At 48.1% G+C, this 13,235-nt stretch overlaps 1 protein-coding gene and 1 long non-coding RNA gene across 3 annotated transcripts in view; one reads left to right on the forward strand and one right to left on the reverse strand.

Moving 5' to 3' along the window:
* Positions 1 to 431: 431 nt before the first annotated feature.
* Positions 432 to 7,067, reverse strand: LOC309869182. The gene is made up of 2 exons (XR_014314035.1): positions 6,883 to 7,067; positions 432 to 1,181 (listed from the first exon to the last, which is right to left on the reverse strand). It is a non-coding gene; the product is annotated as an uncharacterized lncRNA (long non-coding RNA).
* Positions 7,068 to 9,991: 2,924 nt separating this feature from the next.
* Positions 9,992 to 13,235, forward strand: part of IL17RD (interleukin 17 receptor D) — a 73,736-nt gene continuing 70,492 nt past the window's right edge. Inside the window, exon 1 of one of the 2 annotated variants that reach the window (XM_082739120.1) lies at positions 9,992 to 10,281. In XM_082739120.1, the coding sequence (XP_082595246.1) occupies positions 10,156 to 10,281 (126 nt within the window). In that variant the 5' untranslated portion in view covers positions 9,992 to 10,155. The remainder of the gene's footprint in view (positions 10,282 to 13,235) is intronic. The other variant, XM_082739121.1, reaches the window with a different exon arrangement.

Raw genomic sequence — 13,235 nt, forward strand, 5'->3', positions numbered from 1 at the left:
TTTTTTTAACAACTGAGAGGCCCCTGTTGGCCACCCCCCCAACTCTCACCCCAGTCAGGGCGTGCTCTACATTGCTGCCTGCTGCTTCTAGGTGTGCAAGTTATTCAACTGTGAGGCTCTTGCCCCACTGGCATGAATTCCAGAGGAGTAGAGAAGATGAGCGTTGCAACTGTAAAATGAGCTTTGTGCGTTTTTTCCTTCCTTTCTGTCCCGTTTTCCCCAAGTGCACCCGCAGCCCTTGTTCCCCGCCATTTGTCCTGAACGAGTTCCAGCTAAAATGTAAACTGGGGCAGCTAAGGTCTGAGCAAATACTTTGAAACTCTTTTCCCCCTTGGCTTCTGTGATGGTTAGTTTTATGTGTCAACTTAACTGGGTTAAGGGATGCCCAGATAGCTAGTAAAACATTGTTTCTAGATGTGTCTGTGAAGGTATTTCCAAAAAAATTTAGCATTTTAATTGGTGAATTGACTAATGCAGGTGGCCCTCCCCAGTGCAGGGAGGCATTATCCAACTGGTTGAGTGGAACAAAGGGCAGGGGAAAGAGGAATCCTCTCGCTCTCTCTCTCTCTGCTTGAGATGAGACATCCATCCTCTCTTGCCCTCAGACACTGCGATTCCTGGTCCCAGACTTCTAGATCGCTTTGGGACTTACATCATCAGCCCCCATTTTTCAGGCCTTTGGACTTGGACTTAATTACACAGTGGAAGAATTCTCCAGTGGGCAGACAGTGGACTGTGGGACTTCTCTGCCTCCATGACTACAATAAATCCTTTAATAAATCTCTTCTCATATATACCTCTCTATATCTTATTGGTTCTGTTTCTTGGGAGAACCCAAACCAAGACCACTCCCTCTTGGTTCTCTTCCTGTCCCTCTGAAACCTCTTTTCATGGTTCATTATCTCTAGCTTCTTCTTATGCCCCAGCCTTTAAAACAGAGTTGGAAGAGGAAGATTGGGGTTCACGAGGCAACATCGTTTCCAGATGGCTGTGTCTTTCAGGCAAGTTGGGAAATCTTTGTGAACCTCAGATCCTTGACCTTGTAAGTGGAGCTCTCGGTGGCAGCCTGGAAGGCTCGGAAGGCTCTCCTAAGCGTGAAGTACTGCTCTGGAGAATGAGTTCCCTGAGGGCAGGGACCTCATGACCTTGAGCGTGTTCTATTCCAAAGCCTTGCACAATGCCTGGAAAACAGTAGGTACTCAATAAATGCTTGCTGAATTAACAATTGAATCTAAAAATGCTCAGTCCGTTAAGCGGTTAAGCGTCTGCTTTTGGCTCAGGTCATGGTCCCAGCGTCCTGGGATTGAGCCCCACAGCGGGTGCCGGCTCTCTGCTCAGTGGGAAGCCTGCTTCTCCCTTTCCCTCTGGCTGCAGCTCCCCCTGCTTGTGTTCTCTCTCTCTCTCTCTGTCAAATAAATAAATAAAATATTTTAAAAAATGCTAGTCATTATGATTTTGAATTTGTATATGTCACAATATGTCATTTAGGTTTTAGATGGCACTGGAAAAATTTTTTTAAAAATCTGATAGTAGAAGGTAAATGGAGAGCTAAAATTTATAGATGCAATAACTTGAGAAATAAAGTGGTTGAGTTGCATAGTTGCTCCATGTTGTTTACTGACCTTGTCTCACTGAGGAGCTTAGTGGGGTCTCTTTCCTCTTGACATATGTGACCTGTCTTGGTTATTTGTTTCTGGATATTGATTACCCAGTTTGATCCTAACCTGCTGACATAGCACACCCATTTCCTTAATAATAATTTTAGGGGCACCTGGGTGGCTCAGTCAGTTAAGAGTCTGCCTTCAGCTCAGGCTATGATCTCTGGGTCCTGGGATCAAGCCCCACGTTGGGGTTCCCTGCTCAGTGGGAAGCCTGCTTCTTCCTCTCCCTCTGCTCCTCCCTCCTTCCCCACCGACCTACTCCCCGACCCCACTGCTCCTGCTCTCTCTTTCCTCTCTCAAATAAATAAAATCTTTTTTAAAAGATAGAGAATAATTTTAAAGAAGTCTGGAAAAGCTGCTGCCATTTTAAAAGTTCACAAATTCATAAAAGACATTTGGAAAAAGCCAGAAAACTTGAATAAAATTATTCCTTAGAGAAATAAGAGAAGGAATTACCTCTTTTAAGCAAGAACAAAATGTTCTGCCACAGGGACAAACACTAAATAATAAAGAGCTGCTCTTGGATATTAAGAAATATAATAATCAAAATAAAAACTCATTAGATTTTGAAGATCTAGTTGAAGAAATGTTCTAAAGCATGGAACAACAAGAAAATTGAAGGATAACTTAGCCTACCTATCAATCGACTCAGGATTGTCATAAAGAATAAGCGGAGGGGGGGCCTGCGTGGCTCAGGGGGTTAAACCTCCACCTTCGGCTCACGTCATGATCCCAGGGTCCTAGGATCGAGCCCCGCATCAGGCTCTCTGCTCAGCAGGGAGCCTGCTTCCCCCACCCCACGCCTGCCTCTGTACCTACTTGTGACCTCTCTCCCTCTGTCAAATAAATAAATAAAATCTTAAAAAAAAAAAAAAAGAGTAAGCAGAGGAAAGGAGTGGGGGAAGATATGAAGAAATGTGGCGGAGGACCTGTGTCTCCAAAGTGAAAGGCCGAGATGAAGGAAGAGACTCTTCCCTGTGAACTTTCAGGACAACAAGAATGAAGAGAGCAGCTTAAAAGCTGAAAGAGAGAGAGGAAAGAGAGACTGAAAAAACACCAGAAACAAAAATGCCATCAGCCTTCTAAACCACAACCTCAGAGCTGAAAAGTAGAAGAGGAATGCCTTCACCATTCCAATGAAAAATTACTTTCAACATAAAATTCAACTACCGAGTCAAATTATCAGTCAACTGTGATGTTTAATGAAGATATTTTTTAGACATGCAAGGTCTCACAAAATTTACCTGCAGATGTTTCTCAAGAAGCTAAAGAAGGATATACTCCACTAAAATGAGTGAGAAGCCTGGGACACCTGGGTGGCTCAGGAGGTTAAGAATCCAACTTGATTTCGGCTGAGGTAATGACCTCAGGATCATGAGATTGAGCCCCAGTTCTGACTCTGTTCTCCCTCTATGAGGGAGTCTGCTTGAGATTCTCTCTCAACCTCTCCCTCTGCCCTACCCCCCATCTAACTTAAAAATACAAAAACAAAAACAAAATGAGTGGGAAACCCCCAAAGATTCAGAAAATAGGATTCTAACTCCAGAGAAAGGGAAAGGGAAGGACAGCTGGGCAGCAGATCTGAAGAACATCCAACCCTGACTGGACAGGAGCCTGAGGACTCCAGGGGAAATTCTCCTGAAAAAAATCCTGAAAGAAAAGCTAATGTCTCTGACCATGTGGAGAGTTGTACAGGAAAATTTAACAAGGGTTATATTAAAAAGGCAAATGCTAACTACACACACCTACGCACAAATCAAAAAAAGTTGTAACAAGAAAGGAAATATCATAAAACACTACTTGCCTTTAAGGTGAATAACGTTTCATAATTACTATCACAATAATATAAACACTGAATATTGGTTTAACCAGATGGTAATTTATTAGTCAGGATTTCAAAAAATGAAACAACTCTCAAATGGGGTAATTGGAGGAGAATTTCATAAAAGAGGCTTTGTGGGCATGGTGAAAAGAAACCACAAAGGAAGGTGCGGTACCAGTTTGAGGGGCTATTACCCACCCTTTCTCCCCTCCTCCCAATATACAGACCTGAGGATGCAAGGGGGTGGGAACTGTTCTCAGAAACTGGGAAAGAGTCTCTGACAGCACAGCCAGACATGCAGCACCCCCAACAACCTAATGTGATAACTAAGGGCACAAATACCTTTTCTCTCTTACTCCCCGCTAACTGCCCGCCTATGCCCCACATTGATCAAACCCATCCTGAAGACAAGGGGGCAGAAAGCCCATTGATGGGGTCTATACAGGTTAGAAGAGTTCTGGAAGGCAGAAGAAGGCATCAGAACAATGTCTTAGTGGGTGGATATAGGAAGGGAATGAAAAAGAACACAATTCTCATGTGGTATAAAGAACAGGAAGTCGGGAGCTGGTGTCTAAATCGGTCAGTCAAGAAAGGCAAGATTAACATATGATTTAGAAACATGGCAGCCAACAGCAGAAAATAGCAAGAAGAGTTGAAACAGGGTACTCTGGGACCCTGTACTCTGGGACGAGGGACAGGTCAGAGGACTACTGTTTTCTTTTTACATCTATTAGAACTAAAAAAACTTCCAAAACTTTGTATATGTATAACCTTGATTAAATTCAAAAAATAATATCCAGGGGCTCCTGGGTGGCTCAGTGGTTAAGCCGCTGCCTTCCGCTCAGGTCATGATCTCGGGGTCCTGGGATTGAGCCCCGCATTGGGCTCTCTGCTCAGCAGGGAGCCTGCTTCCTCCTCTCTCTCTGCCTGCCTCTCTGCCTGCTTGTGATCTCTCTCTGTCAAATAAACAAATAAAATCTTTAAAAAAAAAATAATATCCAGTCTAGTCATGAGAAAATCATCAGACAAATCCCAACAGAGGGGTAACTTATAAAATATCTCATGGATGCTCTTCAAAATTGTCAGGATCATCAGATACAAGGGAAATCTGAGAAACTATCAGTCAAAAGGACCCTGAGACATGAGAGCTAAATGTTATGTAGTATCCTGGGTGGGATGCTGGAACAGAAAAAAGATATGAGGTAAAAACTAAGGAAATCTGGGACGCCTGGGTGGCTCAGTTGGTTAAGCAGCTGCCTTCGGCTCAGGTCATGATCCCAGCGTCCTGGGATCGAGTCCCACATCGGGCTCCTTGCTCAGCGGGGAGCCTGCTTCTCCCTCTGCCTGCCACTCTGTCTGCCTGTGCTCGCTTTCTCCCCCTCTCTCTCTCTGATAAATAAATTAAAAAAAAAAAAAACTAAGGAAATCTGAGTAAATTTTGGACTTTTGTAATGATAATGTATCAATATTGGCTTATTAATTGTAACAAAGTGTACTATACTAGTAATGTAATATGTTAGTAATAAAGGAAACTAGGGACAGAGTATATGGGAGCAGGAACTCTATTACCTTCTCAGTTTTTCTGTAAATCTAAAATCATTCTAGAAATATTCTATTAAAAATAATAAGGAACTTTGCAGTAGACATAACCTTAAAGGACAAGAAAACTTTATGCATTTTATTACATTTGCATTATTTAGAACTTTAGTAGGGTTGGATGTTTTTCCAGTTTTTTTTTTTTTAAGATTTTATTTATTTTTTGACCGAAAGAGGCACAGCGAGAGAGGAAACACAAGCAGGTTGAGTGGGAGAGGAGGAAGCAGTCTTCCTACGGAGCAGGGAGCCTGATGTGGACTGACTCTACCCCAGGACCCTCGGTTCATAACCTGAGCTGAAGGCAGAGGCTTAACAATTGAGCCACCCAGGCGCCCCTGTTTTTCTAGTCTTTTTTTTTCTCTCAAGATTTTACTTATCCATTTGAGAGAGAGAGTGAGAGAAAGCATGAAAGGGGAGAAGGTCAGAGGGAGAAGTAGACTTCCCATGGAGCTGAGAGCCAGATGCAGAACTTGAAACCAGGACTCCTGGACCATGACCTGAGCCAAAGGCAGTCAACCAACCAACTGAGCCACCCAGGCACCCTTTTCCAGGTTTTTAAAATGATTTTTTGCATTCAAGATATCAAATTCCAGAATTTCAACAGTGATCTTAGGTATTTATTCATTTGACAAGTATGTAGAAAATCCCAGCTCCACACAGGGTAATACCCCGTGCCCTGTGCTTGGGATACAGGGACCTTTTCCAAATACAGCCCTGCCCTTGCCCTTAAACCTCTCAGAAGTTGCTGGGTACTCTTAGATTCGATTCACATCAGGGTACAAAGTCCTACCCACCTCTCCCTGCAGCTTGGGCTCACCTTATACCATGCTTCCACACGTCACTGCTCTCCAATCACAATGACCTCTTTTGGTTCTTTGGTTCCTAGTCCCCTCAGGACCTTTGCCCGTGTTGTTTCCTCTGACTAGAACACTCCTTCTGTCTTTGCTCCCCTCCTTTTAGCCCAAATACCTCAGCTCAGATATCACTTCCTTAGAGACTTGTAATTATTCTCAGTCATGTAGCTGAGTAATGTCAGTATCCTCAAAGGAATGTTTGCTTGTTGGTTCTATGACAGCTGGGACAGCATCTTCTTGGAGACAGTTTCTGACTGTTCATACTGGTCCCTGGCTTCTGGCATAATGCCTGATATCGTGCAAGGACTCCATGGTACTTGTTGAATGAATGAGTGAATGAATGGTAAACAGGATACAGTCCCTAGCCATCTAGGGTTCCGGTCTAGTGCAGATCCAAATCAGGATGTTAGCTCTGGAAGGAGGTAGAGGTGCCCATCTCCCCTAGCTACTGACTGGGTTCCAGCTGCCCCTGGGCCTGGCTACATCAGCTCCTGGTCTACTGCTTACAGTAGTAAGGTTCAGGGACCCTCATCGCCATTTGCTTCCTTCAGACACACAAAAACCCACTGAAGACTGCATTCCCATCATTCCTGTGTGGTTGCTGGAAAAAAAAAAACCCTGACATTCAGAGAGGCTAAGACAATTGCTCAAAGCCACGCAGTCACTGAAAGCCCACATTTCACCTAGGTTTCTTTTCTTTCTTTCTTTCTTTTTTTTTTTTTTTTTAAGATTTTATTTATTTATTTGACAGACAGAGATCACAAGTAGGCAGAGAGGCAGGCAGAGAGAGAGGAGGAAGCAGGCTCCCCACTGAGCAGAGAGCCCAACGTGGGGCTCGATTCCCGGACCCTGGGATCATGACCTGAGCCGAAGGCAGAGGCTTTAACCCACTGAGCCACCCAGGCGCCCCATCACCTAGGTTTCTTATCGCCTCCTGAACAGCACTTACCCTCAAACTTCGCACCAGCTCGGGTAACAGCAAGCACTTGGTCCCCGACGGTGTGCTCTCCGGGCGGCGCCCTCTGAGATAGTTCGAGCGTCTCTGACCTGGACCACGCGCGCCCCCTAGTGGTTACCGTGGAGCCTGGACGCCCCGGTCCTCCTTTCCTTCTGGGGGCAAAAATCGGAAGTGACGGTGCACTCATGAATTCGGTTTTGTTTTGTGGCTGCAGAACCCCCACCCCCCCCACCCTCCCCGGCACTGCGGGGCGGGTTCGTGGATTCCAGGGCGTGGGGTTCGGTCATCCTCTCCAGGTCCAACGCCCAACCTCGTTCCCAGCCTCTGGGCAGTCTGGAAGGAATCAAGACCAGTTTGGAAAGGCTGCGGGGCGCCCCAAGCAGAGAGAGAGAAAGAGAGAGAGTCGCCCCAAGCAGATTGTGTGTTGCGGGCTTGTGAGGTGGGGGGTTGGGGGGAGGTAGGGTGTAGGGCAGTGTCAGATGAGTCTAGGGCTGAATCTCGGCTTCCCGAAGGTGAAATAGACATCTACTTCGTGGGAGCCAAGACTGTCCGAGGCCAGACTGGCATCCAGGCGGCCTTAGAGGGCTCTGACGGAGGCTGGGGCTCTCAGGACAATGGTGCTCCCCTAGAGCCTTGGGAAACTTGCACCCCTCAGCCTACTGGGAGCCTTGCAGGGAGGCATCCTTTGCCTTTAATGTCTTGATTAGTATATAAAACATACTTGAGTGTAATACCAAAATAAATTAGAATTTTGGCTCACTGCTTCTAACCACTGCTTATTAAAATGGTCTTTAGTTCTTCTCTGCTAAAAATGATTTCAGGATACAAATTATTTCCATCATCACTTTATCCTTTCTCATATTTCCGGGGATAATTTGACTCCCAACAAAATACAGTCATTGTGTTAAGCTTTCTTATCTGGTTAGTTTCTAGGTAAATTGGGGAAATATATTTGCATTTCATCAACAGCTTATTTAAAGGTGATTTAATCTGTTTAATCCCCAGTTTCATTCTAAACAGGAGTCGAGGAAGCAACAGTTTCTTGCCCAGTGATGTGTGCCAGGAAGAGAACCAGGGATGGGGGCAGAGAGGTGATTGAGTCAGGAATGGTGATGGGCAGCTGAAATTGTGACGCGGCATAGGCAATCCTGGCTGTGGTAGGTGAGCCCATGTATTGTGTTTGAGGACAGCCTCATCCTCCCGTTACCTATGCAGCTGAACTAGGCTGTGGTCTGGAGGAAGGTGTGGTCCATGGAGGTCAGGTTAGTGGCCTGGCCCTTTTATTTTATCTCAGCTCTCAGTACAGAGGTTCACCTCTGCAGCCTCACAAACATTCTGGAGGGTCCAGAGCAAAAAGAGGGCATGAGAGGCAAAGAATCAATGGAGAAGACCAGAATGGGGAGAATGTTGCCAAATGTCAGTTTATTACCTGAACAAATTTGACCCTTTGATGTATGTGGTTCTCCTCCCACCACAATTCCCCCCTTCCACCCCCCATGCTTAAGGCCTTCTTAGAAGATACAGAAGAGGATGTCTCAGTCCCTGGTCCTGAGGGATGTCAGTCTAACAAGTTTTACAATGGACACATAAGTCTTTTCTTTCTTTCTTTTTTTTTTTTTAATTTTATTTATTTATTTGAAAGACGGAGATCACAAGTAGGCAGAGAGGCAGGCAGAGAGAGAGAGAGGGAAGCAGGCTTCCTGCGGAGCAGGGAGCCCGATGCGGGGCTCGATCCCAGGACCCTGAGATCATGACCCGAGCCAAAGGCAGCAGCCCAAACCACTGAGCCACCCAGGCGCCCCAAGTCTTTTCTTTCTTGTGTCCTCTGTAGTTGCTATAGTTGGAGCAACTCTGAACTCTGCTGCATGTTTTCAGAGGCTCCCACTTGCCCAGTGAGGCAGTGAGCTGTGCGTGGGTGTGGAGACTGGAAAGGGAACAGGGGTGTCGCTCTGTCTTCCCTGGTCACTCAGTCATATGGTGATGTGAGTAAAACCCAAGTAGAAATGCTGTCTTCTCCAGCACCGCTCTCCTTTGGCCATAAACTCCAAGTACTGCTCCTTTTCCTAGAGTCCAATTGTGGAACAAAGAAGAAATTCAAATGGCCACTAAATACATGGGAACATGGTCCACCTCATTATTAACCAGAAAAGCCATTGAAGATGGTTTCAGATGGGGGGCCTGGTTGGCTCACTTGATGGAGTGTGTGACTCTTGATCTCAGGGTTGTGAGTCTGTCAAGTGGGGTGGTTAAGTGTATTGTTTGTGTCAGATTTGGATTTGAATCTCAGTAGGTACCAGCTGGGTGACCTTATGCAAGTGTGTTAATGTTAGAATGTAGCCTTTATTGAACACTTGCTATGTGCTAAACAGTAGAATCCTCCCCAGACTAGCCTACGTTTGTTTTTCCAGTTTAGGAGGCAGGGACAGTAACATGGAGCAAGTGATTTTTCGGAGGTCTCAGCTAGGATTTTTCTTAAAAAAAAAAAAAAAAAAAAAAGATTGTACTTATTTACTTGAGAGAATGAAAGAGAGCATGAGAGGGAGAAGCAGACTGCTGAGCCCAATGCTGAACTCAATCCCGATCCTGGGACTCCACACGATCATGACCTGAGCAGAAGGCAGTCAGTTAACCAATAGAGCCACCCAGGCGCCCCTCAGCTAGGATTTTTATAACCACCACATTACCCTAACTTTCTTGCGCCGGAAACTGGGACTAGAATAATATTAATACTTCCCGGGCGCGCCTGGGTGGCTCAGTGGGTTAGAATAATACTAACACTTCCCACTGTGGTTGGGAAGATTCAAGAGGCCTGGCAAATAGTAGGTGTTTATTAAATTACTTTTAAAACCATTATTATTATATTCTTTGTGTTTTCCTGAGTTTTTTGCTGAGAGCAGGCATCACTTGGACAGATCCTTTGGATTAAAAAAAAAGGCCCGTCAGGTAGCGAAAAAAACCTGCAGATCCCAGCCCCTCAGTGGAGATTCGGGGTGTGGCCCTAGGTGGGGAGGACTACAGGGCGGGGCGGGGCCAAGACAGAAGGCTGGGCTGGAAGGGCGGGGCCACAGTGCTAAAGTCGGGGTGGGGGGCGGGGCCCCAAGGGAAGGGGCCGGGCGCGGGCCGGCGGCGCATGCTCGGTAGTGCGGCCAGCTCCGCCGCCGCCGCCGCCGCCGCCGCCGCCGCCGGCGCCACCGCCCACTTGGGGCTGGCCAGAGGCAGGCAGCCGGGGTGCAGAGTTGGGTAGGGCAGGGCGAGCGCACGGCCATGGCCCCGTGGCTGCAGCTCTGCTCCGTCTTCTTCACGGTCAACGCCTGCCTCAACGGCTCGCAGCTGGCCGTAGCGGCAGGCGGCTCCAGCAGAGCGCGGGGCGCCGACACCTGCGGCTGGAGGGTAAGGAGAAACTTCTCGTCGTCCCCAAAAGCGTGGCGGGCGCAGTGCGCACAGGTGCTTGCGGGCAGCCGAGCGGGTGCCGACCTGCCTGCCCTACGCGGAGTCAGCGGCAGGGCTGGGATCACCGCTGCTCCCGCCCTTCCCTCCCTCCCGGGGTGCGCGTCCGCCAGCCCCAGCCGGGATGAAAGGGGCCGCCCGACCCCCGGCTTTGTGTTGCTAATGAGGCGCGGCCACTGGCCGGGGTCCGGCTCCCAGAGGGCGGGCGAGAGGGGCGTCCCGCGGCGGGCGGGAGAAGGGCGCCCCACCCTTTGTTTCCGGACCCGTGCCTCCTCCTCCCCGGGGTTGGGATGCTCCGAGCTGTCTGGACTGGGGGCGCTTGGGAGCAGCAGTGGTCCTGTAGTCCACTCCTCGGGTCCACAACTCTGCAGAGGCCCGGGACTGACAGAGAGGGGAGCCGGAGCGCTGGGGAGGGATGCGCCCCCTCTCGTGGACGCATTGTTCCTTCTAGGCTGGGCCGTCTTACCCCACTTTCACCCCACCCCCGATTCCTGACTTGCTAGGAAATCTTGCCCTTCGTCTAGCGAAGGGTCTCATGGATGACCTACACCCTTTCTCCCTGGCCCCAGTTTGACTTGCAGATATTTTTCTAGGCCAAAGGAAGGCATGAGTTTGTCACCTCGGTCAGATGCTCCGGAGGAGAGTGGAGAGGTGTGCATTCTTAGTCTCGTGTTTGGAGTCTTCTCCCAGTAACCGAGCAGTTTGATGCTGTCCGGGTGGGGGGCGATGTGCGCGGGGATGCTGCGATCCCCGGTGCCCGCCAGGGTTCCTGTGTTTGGGCGGCCCCAGGACCCGGAGACTGCTTCTGTCTGCCCCGCACCTCCCACCCAAGCCAGGGCGGCCAGGCGTCAGGGCACTCAAGGCCTTCAGACTTGTGGAGAGCTTTGTGAGGGCTTTGCACTCAGGCAGCCACGGACATGACCTTGGCTCTGCTCCCGCGTCCAGTTTTTCCACCTGAAAAATGGGAATAAATGGGGGTTTCCTTGTTATCCCAGCACCGTTGGCGCTGAGAGTGGGGTCCTTAGAACAAAGTTGACTCACCTCTTCAGAGAGGTACTGAAAGGCCTCAGCACAGTCAAGGCCTAGGACCTGGCACCCTTTTAGAGTCTCAGGATGGTGCTTCCAGCTCCCTTGTCCCACAATCAGAGAAACAGTGCAGAAAACCAGGGATGAGCTAGGCAGCTGGAATAACTTCAAACCTAATAGCCTTGCTGCACTAAGACAGCTATAACACACCCTCCCACCACCAACCCCATAGTGAATATAACCTTCCTGTTTTGAGTAAAGCATCACATTTTAGTAAAATCTCACAATTATTATCTTTTAAGATACCAAGTTCTTCCCAGTTTTTATATCAAAAAGTTTCCTTAAGGCTATCTCATACTGACTTATTAGTCCTGCTAAACCTTTTGGATCTAAGGATATTTTGGCTTTTGAATAACTGTAAGAGCATCACAAGCATTTTATTCTGAGTTTACATATGACAGCTTAGGTGGATCAGTCCAATTGCTATTTTTCTGCAATTGTCTAGGTGGCTTCATGTGTCAGTTCACAAAGCTTGGAAGTTTTAATGCTTTGGGTATAGTAGTGACCCAAAGGAGCCACGCTGATGGTTTCAGTCTCTATGCTGTTTATTTGTGTTTGTATGCTGTTTCTAACGTGTTTATTTCCCCTAATTGTGTATCCCTGCCCTCAGTGGCCTCACAGTCAGGCTGACCTCTTTTCTCCCACCACAACTCCTAGTTAGGGGTGACCTTCTCAACAGCTTTTACCTTGGTCTCACTAATTGTCTCCTGTTCATCCCTTCTTGAATGAGCATGGAAGCCTCTGGGCCATCTCCCAGATTCCACACTCTTTCCAACCTGCTGAATGGCTCCTTTCCTCCTGGACTTGCCTTTCAGTGCCTCTGATGGAGCCACCAGCTCTCCTCAACCCCTCTTGCCCACCTGCCTTGCATACCTATCTTTCCAGCCGGTCCCTAACTTTTGTGCCCTCTATGCTGCTGAGACATGCTTTCTGCTCTTAGGATGCCTTTTCCTCCCCTGAGAACCTTCTGCTTGTCCTAAGATTCAGCTCGGGTGATACCACCTCCAGGAAGCCCACCCTGAATGCCATTCCCCTTGCTTTGCCTTCTCATGCAGGTCCTCACACTTTAGTTCTCACCACACTACATTGTCAGTATTTGCTCATATCTGTGTCTTAGGACAGGTTTCTTTAGCCAGGCACTTAACCTCATCTTGGTGGCCTCAGAGCCTGTAAATCTTGACTGAGCCCAATTAGACCCTGTAGCCTTCTTGCTTAATCCTGTATTAAGGGATGATTTTAGGAAGTGGATGGAAAGATGAGAGCACTGAGCTCCAGTGTCCTCTCCACAGCAGGCTTTTGCACATGCTGTTCCTGTCTGTTTTCCTTCTCTTTACACCCTAGCCTCCCTTCTCTACTCCAGCAGCAGTTCCTGCAGGAAGCCTTCCCCGCCCCTGCCTCCCTACATCGGGTCTTCCAAAAGTTGCGGTCAGAAGACTGGCCAGTGAATACTGGTGTACAATGATTTGGGCCTTTGATTCATGTCAGAGTCCCCTACCAGATGGTGGGTATTCAGCTCATAGATGTTGGTCTCAGTTCTGAGGTTGCTTACAGTCTAGTTGGGGCCATGCAGACCTAAAAGAAGGGTTGATTATGTGTGAATCAAATAGGAGACGGCTTCCTGTGGGTCTCGGTCACATGGAACCTGAGAGGGGGACAGCAGGGTGGCAACGTGAGCCCTGCAGGATCTGGGTGCTGCAGAGGAACGGGGCAAATGACCCCCTTGATCTCCAGGGAGCATTTGTTCCAGGAACTCTTGCCCTGGCAGCAGTGTGTATTTTCCCAGGACTGGCAAGGTGACTGAAGCCAGTGAA

Source organism: Mustela nivalis, assembly GCF_964662115.1.
Source record: "Mustela nivalis genome assembly, chromosome: 1".
NCBI lineage: Eukaryota > Metazoa > Chordata > Mammalia > Carnivora > Mustelidae > Mustela > Mustela nivalis.